This window comes from Mus musculus, chromosome X (genome assembly GCF_000001635.26).
Source record: "Mus musculus strain C57BL/6J chromosome X, GRCm38.p6 C57BL/6J".
Classification (NCBI taxonomy): Eukaryota; Metazoa; Chordata; class Mammalia; order Rodentia; family Muridae; genus Mus; species Mus musculus.
The window spans coordinates 167,581,850-167,604,756 of record NC_000086.7 but is presented as its reverse complement, the minus strand read 5'-3'; the positions used below and the strand labels follow the sequence as shown (position 1 = coordinate 167,604,756).

Genomic DNA, 22,907 nt, shown 5'->3' with positions numbered 1-22,907 from the left:
CTGAAAGCATAATTTGCTCATAATGAGAGGAAGGAATTTTAGGTGGGTAGCCAAAGGAATTCTCACTTGTGTGTTTTGTTGTCATCTGTCTCCAGGTGGCCCCTCAGAAGGCAAGCTGATCCCAGGAGATCAGATTGTAATGATTAATGATGAAGCAGTCAGCGCTGCACCAAGAGAGAGAGTCATCGACCTGGTCAGGTAGGTGACATATGCACTCACCTGTACCTCTTATACTTTCTCACAGAGCTTATGCATGTTTCTTAGGCCTTATCTGGAAGAGCAACAGTTTTCTGTGAGCCAATACAGTGTGGAATCACGAGCCTACATATTCCTGTTATAAAAATGTCAGTGATAATGAGCACTAATAAAACAACAACAACAACAACAACAAACAAACCAGGCATGATGGTGCACGCCTTTAATCCCAGCACTTGGGAGGCAGAGGCAGAGGCAGGCGAATTTCTGAGTTCGAGCCCAGCCTGGTCTACATCCTGAGTCCCAGGACAGCCAGGACTACACATAGAAGCCCGATCTTGAAAAACCAAACCAAACCAAACCAAACCAAACCAAACCAAACCAAACCAAACCAAACCAAAAAAAAAAAAAAAAAAAAAAAGAAAAGAAAAGAAAACAAACAAACAAACAAACAAACAGATTCAAACTTTTAATGATCTATATCTCCATTATTATAGCCAAAGGTTGCATTTCCTTTCCTTCTTGAATTACTGACACATTGATTTTTCTGTAATCAGGGAGACTAAAATATGAGAGCTAAATATAGCATAAAGTGATGAGTAATTTTATTTACATAATTCCTTGGATACAAAACATAAAAATTCACTGATTTTTTTTTTATACTTGCCTGAGTGATTCACTTTGAGATCATCAACTGAAACAAAAGTATAATTAGGTCAAAACCAAGATATGATTTGTTTATTAGTTTAATTTTATTGCAGACACAGATTGTTAAGTGATATTTTTAGTTGGGCATCAAAGAGCACATTTTATATGACTTTTCAAATGCTGATCAAATGTCTGCTTTAAATCCCACTGAGTTGCACTTTCTCTAGAACTGAGTAAATCTCTAGAATTTATTCAGGTGAAGCAAGACCTATTACACAAACAAATCCATTCATAAAGTGCTGTCAGAGGATAAAGAGGTGTGATGGTATGACATTTGTCTATTATAAACCAACACTTTAAACTGAGGAAGAGATCTCCTATGATGTATGCTCACTCAAAGCAAAAAAGCACATCTGCATTTGGGGAAAAGGGTTAAGTATTTTGGAGATCTTTAGAAGAAATCTTCTTTTGCAAACTTGGTTTCCTCTTCACAAACACACCATGGATGGTTACGTGACCTTTGAAGAATTTGGGGATGGGTAAGAAAGCACATGAATATAAAAGGAGGGGTAGTCATTTTTAGAGTGAGCAACTATCCCAGTCTTGCTATGAGCAAAGAAATAGGAAAAAACTCCGTGTACTAAGAAAATTCTGTAGGTCGCCGAACAGTTGGTCTTTGCCATTGGATGGATGTTTGTATCCTCCTCTGATCCAAATTCATATTTTACAGCCTAATATCTATTGTGATAGCTTTAGGAAGTGAGGCCTTTGGGGAACTGAAAATGTCATGGGGGAGGAACCTTCAGGAATGGGATTAATACCATTATACGTATAAAAGCAAAACCACAACTCTCACCTCAAAAGGGATAATAGGTAGTTTATTCTGGAGCCAAATAGGAGTGAACATGTCCCAAGAACACAGATGTATATCACCTCAAATTCAATGTTTCAACATGGAAGCATTTTCATGGTCTTTGTAGTAACAGAACTAAGAAAGTCATAAATCAAGACAAATACATTGATGGGAAAATCAGAGAGGCAGGTTATAGCAAAGCAAGAAATCTTCTGTTGATGGCCTCAGATACTGTCTGATGACATCATTGATTTTGGTTGATGGGTGCTAGTGCTCTACTAAGTGAATACATTCCAAGGGTTTTTAATCTGCTCATCAGAAAATGTTAGATTTGACACAGAAGTAGATAAGAAATAGCTATTTCTGAGGTTAGAGATAGATGAAGATAAATTGTTATTTGGCTATAGACCTGCAAAATCCTAACCTCTCCACAGCCTTTAAAGTTCGAATTAGCTGATCATCCTTGCAGAATGTCCAGTTAGGGATTCTTTTTGGTAACTTTCCTTCACATATGTCATTATAAAAGGTTGTCTATACTACTTCTGCCATACTATGATACCAAAAGATCCTGCCTTTGAGGCTGGAATCTTTACAGATTGTGAAACTGCTGATGCTTTCCTATTAGGCTTTAGGGCCCACAGACCTGTTAACAATAAACTCTTGCTATTTATAAATTCCCGAACCTACAATATTTTTACAATAGCACCAAAGGAATAAGGCATTCTTTCTTAGTCTGGGCAAAATATAATGATATCTTTCGATCTAGATGGAGACATCATAATTGTACTCATTGGTTATCCAGATCTCTAAAGAACATTCTTCTATGAGGACAGGCACTGAAACTGGTGTCACATTCACCCTGCATCAGGAATAAGACCTGGCCTGGGAATGACAGTTCAAGTCTTTCTGTGGACCATAAAGGCTATTTTTAGAAGCTCTGGGTTGAGGCCATTTCAGATTACTTATATCTTGGGATGCACGTGGGTGTCAGCAGGGACATCCCTCATCCAGCTGAGCTTTATACCAGCTTGTGTCCTAGACTGCTATCTTTATGTTTAATGGCAGAAGTCCCGTTTTGTTTTCCTCTGGGTACATACCTGTGTGATTAGTCCTATTGATTCCTGTGCTTCCAGAAGAGTAAAAGAAATAATATATCTGTGTTTGGGTTTGCTGTGACTGGATTTCTAGCTGCAGGACAGAGTTGGAGAAAAAGCTATCTAAAAGTGAGATCACTTCTTACCAATCTTACCTCGGGCATGTAGAAAGGTCCCCCCCCCCAAGAAAGTTGCTTGTTTTTCTAGTTGCTTAATTCATTGTCAAGGGGAAATTACATCAATCTAAACCCTCTCCAACTTTATATGTAAAAGAATAAATGAACCAATTAAAAAAAAAACAAGATGGCAGACAACAGCCTCACATCCAAATTGAGGCTGCCACATAACTTCACAAAACCTGTGAGATAGCAAAGGTTTTGTCTCTTAAGGAAAGAAAAAGAAAGAAAAAAATTGAGAGATTAGAATAAAGAAAAGTGAAGAATATTTCATGGCAGATGAAAATCATATGACATTCAAATTTCTAAGTCTGAAAATATAGTTTTACTGTAAAAATGGACACACTCATTCATTTACATATTATCTAAGGATGCTTTCTCCCTAGCCAACATGATCAGACATGTCACATGAAGCACACAAAGCCTAAGCTACTTTCTGTTAGATCCTTACAGGGCGACCTGATTGTATTTTTTTTTTTTTTTTGGTCAAGCCAAATTTAGACAGCATCCCTAAATAATATCCAAAGACTTTCTCTAATAACTTAGTTGTCATTTCTATGAGACTCCCACTTGCTTTCTAAGGCGATGGTGATTTCAATGTACTGAACTGGAAGTCATCATGCATGCCTTCTATGATTCCATGATTCTGAGAAAATTGTTTTGGAAGATGTGTTGGTCATGTACCAAACTTGTGATCATTGAGGCTTATAATCTTTTGTGTCCAGAAAATCCAAAATAAAGGGATGGCCCTTAAGCAGGAAGAAGATTCTGGGGAAATGGCTCTGCAGTTTTAAAGCTCTTCCTGTGTGAACAGCAAACCTGATGATCAGGGTTTGGATCCATAGAACCTAAGTAAATGATAGGTAAGCATGGTAGCCCACCTATAATTGCAACCCTTGGAAAAAGGTTATAGGGAATCCCGATAGCAAAGTAGTTAACTAGACTAGCCACATGGGGGATGAGCTCTGGGTTCAATTGGGGGACTCTACTCAAAGAGTAACATAGAGAGTGAGTAAGGAAGACCTGGGATGTTAACTTTGGGTCTTCACGGGCATGTCTACACAAACATATACATACTTTATACACAATCATACTCACATGACAAAGGACAGGGAAGAAACTGTTTCTTACCCACTCAGCATTTCTAAATGATAGAAGAGTGAGACATATGTTTGAACAAATCATTCTTGATTCTCGTCCTTAGACTACAGATTATTTACTCCCGGTGCTTGGTCTAGATAACCAATGTCTAATCGATCAGAACACACACTTTTTACCAATCCAGAAGCCAGCAAATCCACATCCTTGTTTCCAGCTTCCTCACCTCAAGTGAAAACAATTTATTGACAAAGACTGGAAACTGTGTGGTAATTAAGGTAGTCCTGTTTATCAAAAGTCTGAAAACCCGCATATACTAACCTATTACCATACCATTCCATGGATTCCGACTGTACCATGGTTTTGCCAGTAGAAAATCATCCTAAGTCAGAAATCTTAAAAAAAAAAAAATCCCAGGTTTATATGTTACTCATTTTCCCCAGCCAACAAACAAGTTATTCTACTAAGCAATTTAAATTCACTGAGTCTAATTTATTTTTCTTCTATCATTGCCATCTATTGTGTGCTATTAAGACATCTTTTTTTGTCCATTGACATTATCTTGGGTATAACCCATAAACACTCTCACTTGGGAAATGACCAGTTTGATGCTCCAACATATATCATTCAAACTCCATCTCCTCTTCTTTCAAAAAAAGAAAAAACAAAACAAAACAACAAAGCAAATTCAGCTTGATGACTTGAAGAATAAGGGGTTGGATTTGTGTCTACTGAACTCCATCCTCCATTTCCTTTTTAAAATATCATCTATGTTCTGGTAAGATTGATATGCCTATCCCCACCCAGATATGTTCACTTTTCCATGGCACTGTTAGCAGTACCTTTAGGCTGTGGGTCATCTTTTAGTTACTCCTCTTAACACTGTAACCAAATAGATAAGAGGCAGCTAAAAGAAAAAGAGTTTTACTTTTGGCTTATGGATTAAGATGATATCTTAGTTAGGGTTTTACTGCTGTGAAAAGACTGAGGCAAATCTTATCAAGGACAACATTTAATTGGGCTGGCTTACAGGTTCAGAATTATCATCAAGGCAGGAACACGGCAGCATTCAGGCAGGGATGGTGCAGGCAAAGCTGAGAGTTCTACATCTTCATCTGAAGGCTGCTAGTAGAAGACTGACTTCCAGGCAGGCAGATAAGATGGGGGTCTTAAGTCCACACCCACAGTGACACACCTACTACCACAAGGCTACACCTGATAATAGTGCCACTCCCTGGGCCAAGCATATACAAATCATCACAGATGATATGATGAGAAGTCTGTGGTGGTGAGAATGACTTGTGAATCAGGAAACAGGACCGAGGGATGACTGTGGGAGGTTAGTTAGCACCTTCTTTCTTCATTTTCTTCATTCCAGGACTCTAGTTCATGGGATCAATCCACTTATTATGCTTCACTAATACTCTAGACCAGTTATCCTCAATCTTCCTAATGCTTCCACCTTTAATACAGTTCATCATGCTGTGGAGACCCCTCACCAACTTTAAAATTACTTTTGTTTCTACTTTATAACTGTAGTTTTGCTACTGTTAAGAATTAGAAGTGGGAACAAAACACCCTTGGAAGGAGTTACAGAGACAAAGTTTGGAGCTGAGATGAAAGGATGGACCATGTAGAGGCTGCCATATCCAGGGATCCACCTCATAATCAGCATCCAAACACTGACACCATTGCATACACTAGCAAGATTTTATCGAAAGGACCCAGATGTAGCTGTCTCTTGTGAGACTATGCCGGGGCCTAGCAAACACAGAAGTGGATGCTCACAGTCAGCTAATGGATGGATCACAGGGCTCCCAATGGAGGAGCTAGAGAAAGTACCCAAGGAGCTAAAGGGATCTGCAACCCTATAGGTGGATCAACATTATGAACTAACCAGTACCCCGGAGCTCTTGACTCTAGCTGCATATGTATCAAAAGATGGCCTAGTCGGCCATCACTGGAAAGAGAGGCCCATTGGACAAGCAAACTTTATATGCCCCAGTACAGGGGAACGCCAGGGCCAAAAAGGGGGAGTGGGTGGGTAGGGGAGTGGGGGTGGGTGGGTATGGGGGACTTTTGGTATAGCATTGGAAATGTAAATGAGCTAAATACCTAATAAAAAATTTTTAAAAAAAAGAATTGTACTGTAAATATCTGATACACAGGGTAGCTAATATGCGACCCCTGTGAAAATGTTCAACCAGCAAGGGATTGCAACTCACAGTTTGAGAACCTCTGCCCTAGACATTTCTTCAACTTGAAGTCAATAGGAAAATGTTTATAGGCATTCCCTTGAATAGAATATTAGTATCCTGCCCTCTATCTGCTTCTCAGCCACTCTAAGGTAAATAGACCCCATGGCACTATGTGCTTTTCTCACATATGACTGCCACAAACTCAAATCAACAGCTGTCCACATGTGAGTTAAGACCTTGAAAACTGAGGCAAAATACATATTTGCCCTCTATGTTTCCTTTCTTAGATATTTTGATATAGCAATAGGAATCCAACAAGCAGAATGACAGAGTGCAGAGACATAAAGCCTTTTTTCTTCACAGAAATTTCTGCCCCACTCTGAAATGAAGAGCATGGGGAAAATAAGAACATTTTAAGTCTTTTTTTAATTTACCACTTCTTGTAGGATGATCTCAGGAAGCTGTGGTGCTCTTCTGCCTATTAGTCATTCCTGTGCCTCCTCTGTATTGCCCACACCTACATTCTCTCTCTCTCTCTCTCTCTCTCTCTCTCTCTCTCTCTCTCTCTCTCTCTCTCTCTCCCTCTCTCCATCCCCCACTCTCTTTCATGTGTTTCTCATTTTCTTAGCCAGATCATCTGAATAAAACAACCACAAAACTCCCTACTTATCAAGATAGTGACTTGAGAAGAAAACACCAATAGAACAACAGTCATCTTTTCCATTCTTTACCAGTTTCTTATAAAAACTGAGAAAGTAGAAGAAAAGATGTTGTGCAGATAGATAGTAATTATCAGAGTCTATTTTATCTTCCTCTTAGAAACTTCCAAGGGCTCTCATTCACTTGATGTTCATTTTATGATGTAGTCCTTGTATCTTTTGCAAATATGCTATGGATATATAACAGAGAAATACTTCTTTTGTGGAAGGGAGGTTGACAGGAATTACAAGTACCATGAGGAAAAAAAAATTAAAAACCTTATTCCTTGTACAGTGCTTGGCCCATGTGTGATAGGCTTGATATTTTATTTAGATTTTATTAGATATCTTCTTTATATACATTTCAAATGCTATCCCAAAAGTCCCCTGTACCCTCCTTGTGCCCTGCTCCCCTACCCACCCACTCCCGCTTTCTGGCCTTGGCATTCCCCTGTACTGGGGCATATAAAGTTTGCAATTCCAAGGGGCCTCTCTTCCCAGTGATGGCTGACTAGGCCATCTTCTGCTACATATGCAGCTAGATCCCTTTAGCTCCTTGGTTACTTTTACATTGGGGACCCTGTGAGCATCCACTTCTGTGTTTGCTAGGGCCCAGCATAGTCTCACAAGAGACAGCTATATCTGGGTCCTTTCAGCAAAATCTTGCTAGTGCATGGAATGGTGTCAGCATTTGGAAGCTGATTATAGGATGGATCCCTGGATATGGCAGTTTCTAGATGGTCCAAACTTTCATCTCAGCTCCAAACTTTGTCTCTGTAACTCCTTCCATGGGTGTTTTGTTCCCAATTCAAAGAAGGGGCCTCACCAACAATGGAGGAGTGTTCATCTTTCTCCACACCCTTGCCAGCATCTGCTGTCAACTGAATTTTTAATCCTAGCCATTCTGACTGGTGTGAGGTGGAATCTCAGGGTTGTTTTGATTTTCATTTCCCTGATGATTAAGGATGTTGAACATTTTTCCAAGTGCTTCTCGACCCTCCGGTATTCCTGGGTTGAAAATTCTTTGTTTAGCTCTATACACCATTTTTTAATGGGGTTATTTGAATTTCTGGAGTTCAGCTTCTTGAGCTCTTTTATATATTGGATATTAGTCCCCTATCAGATTTAGGATTGGTAAAAATACTTTCCCAATCTGTTGGTGGCCTTTTTGTCTTATTGACAGTATCTATTGCCCTATAGAAGCTTTGAAATTTTATGAGGTCCCATTTGTTGATTCATAATCTTACAGCACAAGCCATTTCTGTTCTGTTTAGGAATTTTTCCCCTGTGCCCATACCTTCGAGGGTTTTCCCCACTTTCTCCTCTATAAATTTCAGTGTCTCTGATTTTACATGGAGGTTTTTGATCTACTTAGACTTGTGCTTTGTACAAGGAGATAAGAATGGATCAAAATCTTCTATGTGATAACCGCCTGTTGTGCCAGCACCATTTGTTGAAAATGCTGTCTTTTTTCCACTGGAGGGTTTTAGCTCTCTTGTCAAAGATCAGGTGACCATAGGTGTGTGGGTTTCATTTCTGGGTCTTCAATTCTATCCCATTGGTCTACCTATCTGTCTCTGTACCAGTGCCATGCAGTTTTTTTTTTTTTATCACAATTGCTCTGTAGTACGGCTCAGCCATTAAAGACTAGGCTCACAATGAAAATTATCAGAAAAATTCCTTTTAAATGGCCTTTCTTTATGTGTTCAGTGTGGAGGCTTGTCTGTCTTAATAAACAACCTTAATTGAAGTAATTGCTCATCATACTCAAGATTGCAAGTACACTAATGGGCTGGGGTCTGTTTCATTGATCCCTGCATTACCATTACCTGGGTCCATTTATTACATGAAGCACAAACATGGTGTACACATATTTCATAAATGAATAAAATATTGTTTTCTGAGGCATCTATTCAATAGTTGCTATTCAAATATTTGCAGAATTATAAGCTGAAGAAAAACTTGGAGGGGCCCAAGTAAATCTGTAATTTTTAAAAGGTGTTTGTAAAAAAAAATCCATTTAATGAAGGGGTCTGCAACCCTATAGGTGGAACAAAAATATGAACTAACAAGTACCCCTAGAGCTCATATCTCTAGCTGCATATGTATCAGAAGATGGCCTAGTCAGCCATCAGTGGAAAGAGATGCCCATTGGTTTTGCAAACTTTATATGCCTCAGTACAGAGGAACGCCAGGGCCAAGAAGTGGGAGTGGGTGGGTGGGGGAGTGGGTAGGGGAGCAGGTGGGGGACTTTGGGATGGCATTGGAAATGTAAATGAAATAAATACCTAATTAAAAAGAAACAGTAAACATGTGATCTTAATACACGATGCCTCTTAATTGAAAGACAATACATTTATTTTTATAAAAGTAATGGAATACTTTATTTTAGAAAAATAAATTCAAGTACAATGACATAGTGCTAGCCTCTACCTTCCAACTCATTAAACCTAAGATTTGAGATAGTGTATTTCCCAATAATGAAAGTCTTCATGCATTACAAAACTTTCATGTGCCTTCCCGTAAGTTTAGTCATTCGTCTGCTGTAATGTGTACTGACCTAAAAGTTGAGCTCTTAAAAAATAATCTCCTTTTTACTGGGCTCCTCAGCCAGTATGTGGTTTAATGTCTGTATCTTACACAAGATAAATTCCCCTTCTGTTTAATAAAATATCCCATTTTCTTAGCCAGTAAGGAAATTTGGAAAAACACTCATCATTTTAATAACACTATAAAATTCTCTCCTTAAATATTGGCATCTATTTGCCTGTCAGTGGTTCAGTCTTGTTTTGTCCCCCGATCTCCACACTGCAGTTTTTGATTATGAATGTGTTGTTTTGTTTTGTTTTGTTTTCAGATAGATTCATTTCTTTTTGAATTATTTCATTATCATTTGGCTACTCTGTTTTAGACATTATTTTTTTGTAAGAAAATGAGAGTTTCTTGGAGACCAATTTACTGCTATAGTAACCATATTACTTTTTTCCCCCATGTCATCTCAAGAAGTGCTAAAATTGCTGCACTGAAATTAGATGAGTGCCATTCATTTTATAGTTTTCTAAGTTGTTAACGCTAACTTATACTTTATAGTCATTGAAGAGACAAATCTCTGAAAAACCCATGCCTTTTAAAAATTACCATATCCTTCTTTCAATTCATAGAACACTGGGGTCACTATCTTTGACCTTTCACAATTAAAAACAATTTTAAAACATCTCTACATTTTGTTCTAAAACAGTATGTACTATAATTGCTCACAGAACTGTTATGACTCATGCCTCACTCTCCCAAGGAAGGCCAAGCCATTAGATTTATTGGACTTCAACAGTTATTAAGCACTAATTACATATGTCATGTGAGGTGCTGAGCATATACAGATACAGAAGGCATGATCCCTGTTCTCCTGGTGAAGACTTCAAATTGATTAGATTGTATTTATGACTATGCAAAATGGTAGAAATGTTTTCAGAGATGATAGAAGGTCAAATTGAGCAGGGAAGTCCTGGCAGCAAAGAGTAGCAATCAGCACTGAATGGAAAGATAGTTTTGTGTATGGATAAATGATTGTAAAATAGCTTCCCTTTGTTCCTGCATATGCCAACTGCTTCTAATGAGTACTTTTTTGCCAAGTTGCAGATATAAACAAATGTATTGTCTATGAGGCTGTCCTGAAGCACAAGCTCAAAATTCGTTCTTCAAGGCAGTAGTATAAAATCTACTGTCTCATTTCAGATCTATTGCACTAGTCTTTTTAGATTAGAGATTCGTTGTAGAGCCTGAAGAAAGCCATAGACTTCTCCCTTCATCCTGAAAAATCTACATAAACTTTTTTTCATATATAGAATAATATTTCATGACCTTGGAAGCCAGTCCCAGTTTTAAAGCCTAGACATCAAACTTAGAAAATGCTTTCCCCTTTACTTGAGTACTTGCTACTTGAGTACCAGAGGGTAACAATGAAAAGCCAGACACAAAACCACACAGTTCTAGTCTTTCTAACACAGCTGTGGAAGATGAAAAATACCAGTCTCATAATAAAGAGATAAAATATGAAATAGGGGACTTATCCCTGCTTCTAAACAACCTCTGTAAAAGGGCAGATAATTCCTTAATTTACTTCCTTTCTTTTGATATGGTGATTATTCTTGCTGGTCTATAACTACGAGAATTTCACTACAGAAGGCAACTGAGGTCCTTGAGATAGTCACCGTTTCTAAACTTTTACTCTGGGATTACAAATAAATCCCAAAGGCAGGAGGGTTAACTTAATAAGAAAAGTAATTGAGATGAAAAAATGAATAATGACAGTTTTCTAACTAGGTGTTAGCAAGCTGGCTAATAGTTTTTAAAGAAGTCTTCTCTTTGTTTTTGGATTTTCTATTGTTTGTTTGCTTGCTTTGTTGTTGTTGTTCAATAGTGGCAATCCACAGCCAAAAGTACTTTTTTTTAATCTTTGGAATGCACATAGGGTTTGTAAAACTAGGATTAAGGAGGAAGAATTTAAAAAAAATAGACATATTCATACCCATTTGGCTAGCTAGCTTACTTACTATGGCTAGCTACTGATCTAGAAACACCCATATTTTCCTATGGATTTGTCTAAACTTTTGTCTATTTGGCCTTGATACCTCCCCTGGCACCATTGTTCAAGGGATTTAGAAGGAATTATATCTATACATGCCTTGGACAACAGACTTGTTGACCTCAGAAATCTATAGTTATCCATGACTTATCTTCAACCTCTCATAACTAATCTGGGAACAGTTATGCCTATACAGAGACCTTTGTGAGAAGACAGGCCAGTGCCTGTCTTGAGAGCCAGGCCTGATGAACTGTGTCCCATAGACCATCTCACTACTCCTAATTATGATCCAGGAGCATCCCTGCTTGCCCAGTGGCCTTCTAAGTCACATGTCCATCTATGCCTCCAAAAGCTGGCCTGAGGATCTAAGTCTCAGCTATGGACTAAAAAATAGTTCCATGACACAGTTCCAGCTACTTTCATCATGGTTTTGAGTGATTTCTTCCCATTTGAAGACCTGTGCCGTGATCTTGTAAGAGCCATCCCATGATCCTGGTGTGATACCACATCCAAGGTCCCTTATCTGGAAACTCAGCTACAGATGTCAAAATAGACACTTTTCTAAATGTCAGTCTAACTGACAAAGATCTTGGGGACAATAATTTAGCCCTGGGTTTAAATAGGACCCACACTGTCCAAAGACCCTGATAATAGGACTGCTGTGGATCACACTGCAGATCCTGAAGCAATCAAATGCTGTAGTATCAGTGTCACTTGGCTGCCATCCCAGTGGCAATCCTACTAGACTACAGAACCAACAAGAGAAGGTTTTACTTACTGAAGCCAGTCTATAAAAATAGGAAGAAGTGTTTGCTCATTCAAATTCACAGACACCAACTCAAAGCTACAAGAATCATACAGAATCAGGCAAACATTCACCATCAAAGAAGACTAATGAAGCTCTCTATAGCAATCCCCAGGAAATGGAACTCTATAGACTGCATGAAAACAAATTCAAAAGAGTTATCTTGTTGCAGGATCTTAATGAGATGCAGGTAATCACAGACAGCTAAATGACACCAGGAAAATGATGAAAGAACAAAATTGTAAGTTTAATGTATAAATATTTCATCAAAAAGCATGGAACAAGTGAGCATGGGGACATACACCTGTAACTCAAGAATTTAAGAGGTGGCTACAAGAGGATTGGAAAGCCAGAGTTTTATATCAATTTTGAGGCAAGCCTGCAGCCTGGTATACGTTAGATCCTGCCTCAAAAAGCCAAAAAGCCAAAAAAAAAAAAAATGGAATGAAACAGAAATAACAAACTACAAAGCTAAACAATTCAATAGAGAGAATCGTCAGCAGACACAGCTATGCAGAAGAACAAACAAACAAACTTGAAAACAGGTTGTTCCAAATCAGCTAGTTTAAAGAACAAGAAGAAAAGAGGGTAAAAGGACAGATATCACAAAGCATCCAGAAATCAAAAGCAACTTCAGAAACAAAGGAAGAAAAGAATAGAGGAACTGTAAAGGAGTCTGAAAACAATGAGCAAATTAGCAGTAATTACTCCTTACCAACCAGTAATGAGTTTACATGCAAATAGATTAAATTCTCCAATCAAAAGGTAGGGTAACAGAGTGAATTAAAGAAAATGTGATCTACTAAGATTCTATCTACAAAGAGACTCACAGTAGCTCTTCAGTCACAGGCTGAGCTGTAAATAAAAAGATAAGAAAATTATATTCTACTCTAATGTAAACCAGAAGAGATCAGCGATGACTGTACATACCTCCATGAGGAAAAATAAACCTTTACTTCTAATCTATAAGAAAACATACTTCATCAAAAGATACTGTAATAAATATATATGCACCAAATATTAGAGCACTTAGATATACAGCAATATTAACAGTATTAAAGGAAACAATGGAGGACTAGGAGCAGAAAGACATGTTCAAGTGCTTTTTGATCCCTTTCATAATTAATAGATAAAGCCAAATTCCTGGTATAATAAATTGTATCAATAAGTTAGGTCTTTAAATAGCACTTAAATCATAGTAGCAAAGCTCTCTTGCAAGGGTTTAAGGGCCCTTGTAAAATTGCCAAAAGTTTAAAAGAGGTCATTTCTATCATGAGTTCTCTTGCTTTTCTTCTCCTATTATGGGGTGGTGCATTGAGAAGGCCTTCACTAGAATTAGCCACGTTGATCTTGAACTCATCCTCTAGAAGCTTCGGCCAATATATTTGTGTCCATTCTAAATTAAGCAGTCTGTGATTTTCTGTTACAAATAGCACAAAGGGAAAAAGAGCCATAACAATAATAGTCAATACTATACTGAACAGCTAATATCTGCTAATGGAATAGGGGGTTACTGTTCTCACCCCTACATAGAGCATCACTATGTGAAGTGATAGATGTGCAAACCAAGTTGATTGAAAAGGTATTTTACAATTTATATTTGTGTGTGTATGTATATATATATATATATATATATATATATATATATATATATATATATATGTGTGTGTGTGTGTGTGTGCATATATTTGCACACATATTATGCATCAAATAGATCTTAGTGAAATGATAAAAAGTCGAAGATGAATTCCTATTACTTTAGTTAACAAGAGACAAAATCATTATTCTACTCACTTTTTTGGTTGAGCAATATGTGTGCACAATCTGTATTAGCCAGGGTTACTGTTGCTGTGATAAAACATAGCCAAAAGAAACCTGAGGATGGGGAAAGAATTCCCTAATTCATCAAGGAAGTAGGGACAGGAACTCCAACAGCTCCTGTACACAGGAGCTGATGCAGAGGCTATTGAAGAGTGTGCTTACTGACTTGAGCTTCAAGGCTTGCTCAGCCTGCTTTCTTTTCTTTTTCTTTTTGATTAGATATTTTCTTCATTTACATTTCAAATGCTATCCTGAATGTCCCCTATACCCTCCCCCCACCCTGCTCCCCAACCCACCCACTTCTGCTTCCTGGCCCTGGCATTCCCCTGTACTGGGGCATATGATCTTCACAAGACCAAAGGCCTCTCCTTCCATTGATGGTGGACTAGGCCATCCTCTGCTACATATGCAACTAGAGGCACAGCTCTGGGGAGTACTGGTTAGTTCCTATTGTTGATCCTCCTATAGGGTTGCAGACCCCTTTAGCTCCTTGGGTACTCAGCCTGCTTTCTTATTGAATCTAGAACCAACAGGCCAAGGATGGAACTATTCACAGTAGGCTGAGCCCTCCTCAATCATTTGCTAATTAAGAAAATACCTTACCAGTGAGCTGTATCTCTCTGACTCTTGGCAATGGGAAGAAGGGTTTCTCTGATGCTTGTGGCTATTCCTGGGACCATGTTTCCTCTCAGTGGATTGCTTTGCCCAGCCTTGATGTAAGGTCTTGTTCCAGGTCTTATTGTATCTTGTCTCATTTCCATTTCATGTCCTTGGGAGGTCTGTTCTTTCCTGGGAAGAGAAAACCAAGGTGGATCTGGAGGAGAAGGGAAGTGAAGGGTAGCTGGAAGGAGTGAATGGAGGGGAAACTGCAGTCAGGATGCATTGTATGAGAGAAGAATAAATAAAAGAAGAAAAAATGCCTTAGAGCCAGATCTTATGGAGACATATTCTCAATTGAGGTTCCTCCTCTTGTATAACTAGAGCTTATTTATGTCAAGTTGACATAAAACTGGCTATTTTTATGTCAACTAGTTTTAATAGTAGGAAGTTTAGTCTAATAATTCAAATAAGAATGCTTGAAAGGAAAACTCACATAATCCTAAAACACAAACATCCCTACCTACCCCACCCATGCTCCAAGTCACCTCCACTGTTAAAGTCAAAGCTCTGCGTAACTTTTTTTTTTCAAGAGAAGCACATTTTATTTTGAATCTAAATCTTTCATTGATAATTTACAGACATCACATCCAGAAATTGTATTTTAAACAATGACCACATGGATGTGTTTCTCCAATAATACAAACATGCTCTCCATATACAAACACTTTTAATGTTAGTGAGACTTCTTTTTTTTATAAGATATTTACTTTATTTACATTTCAAATGTTGTCCCCCTTCCTGATTTCCCCTCTGAAAATCCCCTATCCCCTCCCCACTCCCCCTGCTCACCAACCCACCTACAACTGCTTCCTGGCCCTAGCATTCCCCTACACTGGGGCATAGAGCCTTCAGAGGACCAAGGACCTCTCCTCCCATTGATGACCGACTAGGCCATCCTCTGCTACATATGCAGCTGTAGCCATGAGTCCCAACATGTGTACTCTTTGGTTGGTGATTTAGTCCCTGGGAGTTCTACAGATACTGGTTCATTTATATTGTTGTTCCTCCTGTGGGGCTGCAAACTCCTTCAGCTCCTTGGGTCCTTTCTCTAGCTCCTTCATTGGGGATCCTGTTCTCAGTCCAATGGTCTCTGCATAACTTTTTGTTTTTGTTTTTGTTTTTAGATACAGGGTTTCTCTGTATAGCCCTGGCTGTCCTGGAACTCTGTAGACAAGGCTGGCCTCGAACTCAGAAATCTGCCTGCCTCTGCCACCTGAGTGCTGGGATTAAAGGCGTGAGCCACCACGCCTGGCTCTGCATAACTTTTAAGAATCATTTTTGTGATATTTCAGAAAAGAAAAGACATTGCATTGATAGTATGCAAATTATTAGTGGTTGAGAATTAACATGTAATCTATGTCCTTATTTTATAATAAACCTTGTAAACATTTACTTCCTTTGTATTGAGACAAGCTAATTCTAATATGGTACATACTTCTTTTATATATTAACACATTTAGTGTATATAATAGTGCATGGGTCCGCAGGTTAATTCTTTTTTTTTTTTCCATTTTTTATTAGGTATTTAACTCATTTACATTTCCAATGCTATACCAAAAGTCCCCCATATCCACCCACCCCCACTCCCCTGCCCACCCACTCCCCCTTTTTGGCCCTGGTATTCCCCTGTACTGGGGCATATAAAGTTTGCAAGTCCAATGGGCCTCTCTTTCCAGTGATGGCCGACTAGGCCATCTTTTGATATATATGCAGCTAGAGTCAAGAGCTCCGGGGTACTGGTTAGCTCATAATGTTGTTCCACCTATAGGGTTGCAGATCCCTTTAGCTCCTTGGCTACTTTCTCTAGCTCCTCCATTGGGAGCCCTATGATCCATCCATTAGCTGACTGTGAGCATCCACTTCTGTGTTTGCTGGGCCCCGGCATAGTCTCACAAGAGACAGCTACATCTGCGTCCTTTCAATAAAATCTTGCTAGTGTATGCAATGGTGTCAGCGTTTGGATGCTGATTATGGGGTGGATCCCTGGCTATGGCAGTCTCTACATGGTCCATCCTTTCATCTCAGCTCCAAACTTTGTCTCTGTAACTCCTTCCATGGGTGTTTTGTTCCCAAATCTAAGGAGGGGCATAGTGTCCACACTTCAGTCTTCATTCTCCTTGAGTTTCATGTGTTTAGCAAATTATATCTTATATCTTGGGTATCCTAGGTTTGGGGCTAATATCCACTTATCAGTGAATACATATTGTGTGAGTTTCTTTGTGAATGTGTTACCTCACTCAGGATGATGCCCTCCAGGTCCATCCATTTGGCTAGGAATTTCATAAATTCATTCTTTTTAATAGCTGAGTAGTACTCCATTGTGTAGATGTACCACATTTTCTGTATCCATTCCTCTGTTGAGGGGCATCTGGGTTCTTTCCAGCTTCTGGCTATTATAAATAAGGCTGCTATGAACATAGTGGAGCATGTGTCCTTCTTACCTGTTGGGGCATCTTCTGGATATATGCCCAGGAGAGGTATTGCTGGATCCTCCGGTAGTACTATGTCCAGTTTTCTGAGGAACCGCCAGACTGATTTCCAGAGTGGTTGTACAAGCCTGCACTCCCACCAACAATGGAGGAGTGTTCCTCTTTCTCCACATCCTCGCCAGCATCTGCTGTCACCTGAATTTTTGATCTTAGCCATTCTGACTGGTGTGAGGTGGAATCTCAGGGTTGTTTTGATTTGCATTTCCCTGATGATTAAGGATGTTGAACATTTTTTCAAGTGCTTCTCTGCCATTCGGTATTCCTCAGGTGAGAATTCTTTGTTCAGTTCTGAGCCCCATTTTTTAATGGGGTTATTTGATTTTCTGAAGTCCACCTTCTTGAGTTCTTTATATATGTTGGATATTAGTCCCCTATCTGATTTAGGATAGGTAAAGATCCTTTCCCAATCTGTTGGTGGTCTTTTTGTCTTATTGACGGTGTCTTTTGCCTTGCAGAAACTTTGGAGTTTCATTAGGTCCCATTTGTCGATTCTCGATCTTACAGCACAAGCCATTGCTGTTCTGTTCAGGAATTTTTCCCCTGTGCCCATATCTTCAAGGCTTTTCCCCACTTTCTCCTCTATAAGTTTCAGTGTCTCTGGTTTTATGTGAAGTTCCTTGATCCACTTAGATTTGACCTTAGTACAAGGAGATAAGTATGGATCGATTCGCATTCTTCTACACGATAACAACCAGTTGTGCCAGCACCAATTGTTGAAAACCGCAGGTTAATTCTAATCCACAGACAGGATAACAGAAACACAGGATGATGCAAGACCTGCACAAGATCCCAGAGCAAGTAACTTATAGTTTCAAATCCAATCTGCTCCTGGAGAAGGCATTTCATCAGTTTACCATACACATTTCTAACATCTGCTCTATGAGCAAGTATTTTTTCCTGTGATTACAGCAGAAAAAAAGGGGGACTTGAGGCTTGATAAGGTTGCAGCACTTGTCTGATAGTCAAAGCAGGGAGGCAAAGATATACTGGGAATGGAAGACATCCAGTATAAACTTCTAGGCCCTGGTATTCTAAAGAGGGCCAAGCATGCTAAACCCCCCTTACATGGTAGGGCAAACAAATAACAGAGCTTGAATTGTCTTCTACAACCTGGTCTTATCCCATAAGACACATAGATTTACTCTATTTGTCACTGATCACACACACGCGAGCACACACAGCCTGCCTCTTATTCTAGATTTGCCAAGAACAGGGAATGCTCGGGAGTGCTTTCTGGTTGCAGTCAATGGGAGATCAGCAAGATTATTAAGGGGTGGGGGTGAGGGAGAACAGTTAGAAGGGCTCCATCTAAAAATCAGCTCTCAGCATGGCTTCCTTTTTACCAGTCACTCTTCCTGAAGATTATAATGGAAAGTCAAATCTCATCGTGTTCTAGGAGCACTGTGTCTATAGAATATATTATGAAGGTCACCTTCCTGCCTAATTTCAGCTGGCCTGAGGTGCATCACAGTTTTACTTAGTGAAATAACAAAGCAAAGAACTCTACTAAACAACCTGCCCATAAAATATGCATGGTGATGTATGATATAATAAAGCCTTGTTAGAGTAAGAGCAGCAACTACTTTCACTAAAAACACAAAAGAAACAGCACCATGCTATGTTGACATTACAAATTGTGATTTCCCCTAATTCACACTTGCATTATACATGCTTTCTGACAATTGCAAATTGCAGGTCCTAAGGAGAAAGAAGTCAGTGGTTCCAGGAAATGCAAAGTGTGGAAAAATATTCTGATGAGGACAAAAGAGAAAAACGAACCTAAGTTCATAGTTCATAAAAGCTATAACAACCCATAATGATGAACATCAGGATGAAAAATGGCTTCAGCTAGATTATTTTAATATCCTTAGAGTTTGTTAATGACTATCTCCCACACCCTCATCAAATCTCACTTTATTATGATAGTTTTTGAGCAACTCATGTGTATAAAATAAATGTTTAGATTTGAAGAACCAGAACTAATTTAAATCAGGGCATGTTTGCAATGATCACATATACTTGCCACCATGGACTGTCATAACATGTTACTTATATTAAGCAAAAAGTGATAGAAGATAATTATTATTTTGTCATGCCTTGGAACTATTAAAATTTACAACTCATTGCCTGCCCTTTCTCTAAGTAGCTGAAAAGACAAAATATAAATAAATACATCAATAACTATTCTCATTGCTGTGACAAAGTACACAACAAAAGCAACTTAATGAAGAGTTTATTTTGGCTTGCCTATTGATGGAAATGGTCCATCATGGCCATGAAATTATGGTGGTAAGAAAATCTCTGATGCTAGAAACCAGACATGCCTGGTCACAATACACCAGTAGAGAGGTGAATGCTGCCACTTGCCTGGCTCTTTCCTTATTCAGTCTGGAACCCCAACCCATAGGCTTGTGCAACCCACATACAGAGTATGTCTTTCATCCTCAGTTAAGTTTTTTCTGGAAATGTCCTCAAAAACACTCCAAGAGATGAATCTCCTAGGTGATTCCAAAACCTATCAAGACTTACCACCACAATTCATAAACCTCTGTTGAGAAGGTACATTTTTGCTGTGGTTAGAACATGCCACAGAACAGTATATAAGTCTTCTTTCCAAGAGATGGTTAGTAGAATGTCTCAGGAACTCAAAGCCAGAGGCTTATTTTCCAGGTTGCACAGTGGATGGAACTGGTGAGCAAGACTCACAGCTATATAGTCTGATGTTTTAAAATGTGTTGTTATTCATACATAACCCATAATAAGACATCATTTTCTTTATATCCACATTACTGCGCCTAGTCAGTTCATTCCACTTTCCCCAGTGCTGACCTGAGATTTATAAGGAAGGATCTATTCCTCAGGAGCATCATCTGTCCTCGATAATTTCCCAAGATACCTCTCTGTATTTGGTGAGTCACAGAAGAAAGGGGCCATGATGCTATTCCTTAATTGTTGCTTCCAATTCTTCCTCAGATGGCTTCTCTGTCATCTAAGATACTTTCAATAATCGTGAGCCAAACTGAGACATGCAATCATCTATGGAGACAGTTTCTTCCAGAACTTGCTCCTCACTGGGATCTGACTAAGAAAGAAGGTTCTTTAATTACACCAGGCTGTCTGGGGATTCCTAATTAGTTCTTCCTCTAGAATTGGCTTCTGAGAAGATGGGGAGCATTCCTATCCTTTCATAGGCCCTGAGAAGTCTGTGCCTTTGTGCTTGCCCTAGAGCTACCCAATTTTCTCCATTGGTAGAATAGTTCCTTTATAGGGAGCATCATTCTTTATTCTGATTCATTGGATATGCTTCCTAGATTTAGCTTGAGTATTTTCAAACCCAGATATTCCTTTACTTCCTTCTGTAAGTACATGGTCCTCAAATTCCTGCTGACTGACCCATCCAGCAGGTCCAGTTATTCGAGGATCTTGAGGGGACCTCCTCCTAATAACCAAATGGGGGGTAGAGAGAGACGAGGGTCTTGTACGAGTAACGACACGGAAACCGTTCTGAAGTTGTATCAAGACCCCAAAATGTATTAGCCAGGCCCAAGGTTTAAATATACAAGCAAAAGGGGAAGTGCCTTTCAGCAGGAAGGATGGGGCAGTAGAATTGCACAAGGAAACAGGGAAGTACAGATACTTATCAGCGGGAGGGATGGGGCAATACAAGCAAAAGGTGAAGTATTTATCAGTGGGAGGGGGGCAATAGAATTCTTTCTTTTGACAGCTACACGGGGAAGCAGGAACTTGGTGGTGTCAGGTTGTGGTCAGGAGAGCGGTGATGACCCAGGGCTGGAACATCCCGTAGTTCTCGGAATCCATGTGTCGGTGGCCCGCTTTTGACCCCCTTTTCTTCTCAGGGGGAGAGGCCCAATTCAGAGATCAGGGAGGGGGAACTAAAGAAAATATTTCAAAATACCACCCTACTAACTTAATGAAAACATATCTGGTACTGTACCAGTCTGGGTTCCCTAGTAATAGAACAGGGAACTCATGAATTGTTCAGTTCACGAGGCTGCCTGCTACAGCAATAGCAATCTGCCACTGAAGACCTGAAGGGGTTTCATAAAGCTGCTGGTTTCAATCCCCATTGGAAGCCCAACAAAGCTGGGTTCTCATATCAGCAAATGAATGCAGCAGCAACAGGCTAGATGGACTTGCCAGGGAGAATGAATGCAAGTAGACAAAGGCAAGACAGGTTTTTGTTTCCATCTTCTTTTATCCTCAACGGAAGCCTGTGTTTAGAATAAGTCTGCTCCACTTCAGTAACCTGATCAAGAAAATCCTCCACAGGTGTTTCTTGTGCTTTGTCTTTTTGTTGATTCCAGCTCCAGTCCTGCTGACAACTAAGATTAACTAGCACAGCTAGGAAAAATATCCCAGAATCATGGGAACTTGTATCCTATATCCACATTTTGGCAGTATGTGACCTTGGGAAAAGAACTTGAGTTTTATAATTCCTGCTTTCCTTGCCCGTCTTATAGAGTTATTGGATAAATTATCTAAACCACAGTGAAGCAAGCTTTAAGCAAACTATGAGTCTGATCAGCACTTAATAAATCAGGATTGTTGTTGGCCTCATCAAAGTTCTCGTCAGCTTCATCATTATAGCTAGTGATTTTAAGCAAATTGCTTAAGTCTCAGATCTTAGTCTCTCCATCTATAAATGTGCCTATAATTTCTAAGCCTTTGTCTAAGGATCAAATGGGAGGGCACTTTGTGACTTGTAATCAGTTAGGTCATTGCAGGAGAGGCTGTCATTACTACTCTTGAAATTGTAGGGTAGGGAAATTGAGCACAAGCCTGAACATCCTATCAAACCAATGAAAAGAACCTAGCCAGGAATCTAGTTCTTTAGGATAAAGAAAACGAGTAATGATTAAAAGTCTCTGAGACAAGGCACCTAGGAATCACCTCTGTGGTACTAGAACCCAATGCTTGGCATTGGGATGGCAAAAAAGGTGAAGCCTTGGGGCAACATGGTGACAGGAATAAGAGTGACTTCAATGTTCTGTCATAATAGGTGAAGGAGGGTGGCCAGAGTCAAGATTCTTGGAATGTGTTATCCAGAGATGAATAGGATCAACACAAACTAAATCAAAGCCCAAGAAATCTTTCTCTGTAAAGGACCAGATAGGAAAGGTTTCAGCCTGTGTGATCTTGTCTCCAGCATCATTCTGCTATTGGAGCACAAATAAATACCCATAAATCTATGTAAAATTATTTTTTGCCATATTCAGTTAGAATTTTATTAACCAAATAAAAGGAAGCAGACTGGAGGGATAGTTCAGATGGTAAAGTGGCAGCCTTGCAGGTGTGAAGATCTGAGGTCTACCCCTAGAGCCAATGAGAAAACCAGGTGTGCTGGGATGTTCCTCTAATCCTAATCCTAGAAAGGCAGACAGACAGATCTCTGCAGTTTGCTGGCCACCCAGTCTAGCCTAATAGGTAAATGAAAGACGAGGTCTCAAAAATGATGGTCAGCACCTGAAAAATAGTACCTGAGGTAGGCAGTCCTCTGTCTGTCCTACACATAGACAACATACCATATACACACGAACACACGAACACACACACACACACACACACACAC

General features: G+C 39.4%; 1 protein-coding gene across 13 annotated transcripts in view; it reads left to right on the top strand.

Moving 5' to 3' along the window:
- Frmpd4 (FERM and PDZ domain containing 4) overlaps window positions 1-22,907 on the top strand; it is a 1,105,936-nt gene that overhangs the window by 972,485 nt on the left and 110,544 nt on the right. For all 13 annotated transcript variants that reach the window (NM_001369234.1, NM_001033330.4, NM_001359072.1 and 10 more), the window contains one exon: window positions 96-198. In NM_001369234.1, coding sequence (NP_001356163.1) covers window positions 96-198 — 103 coding nt within the window. The remainder of the gene's footprint in view (window positions 1-95; window positions 199-22,907) is intronic.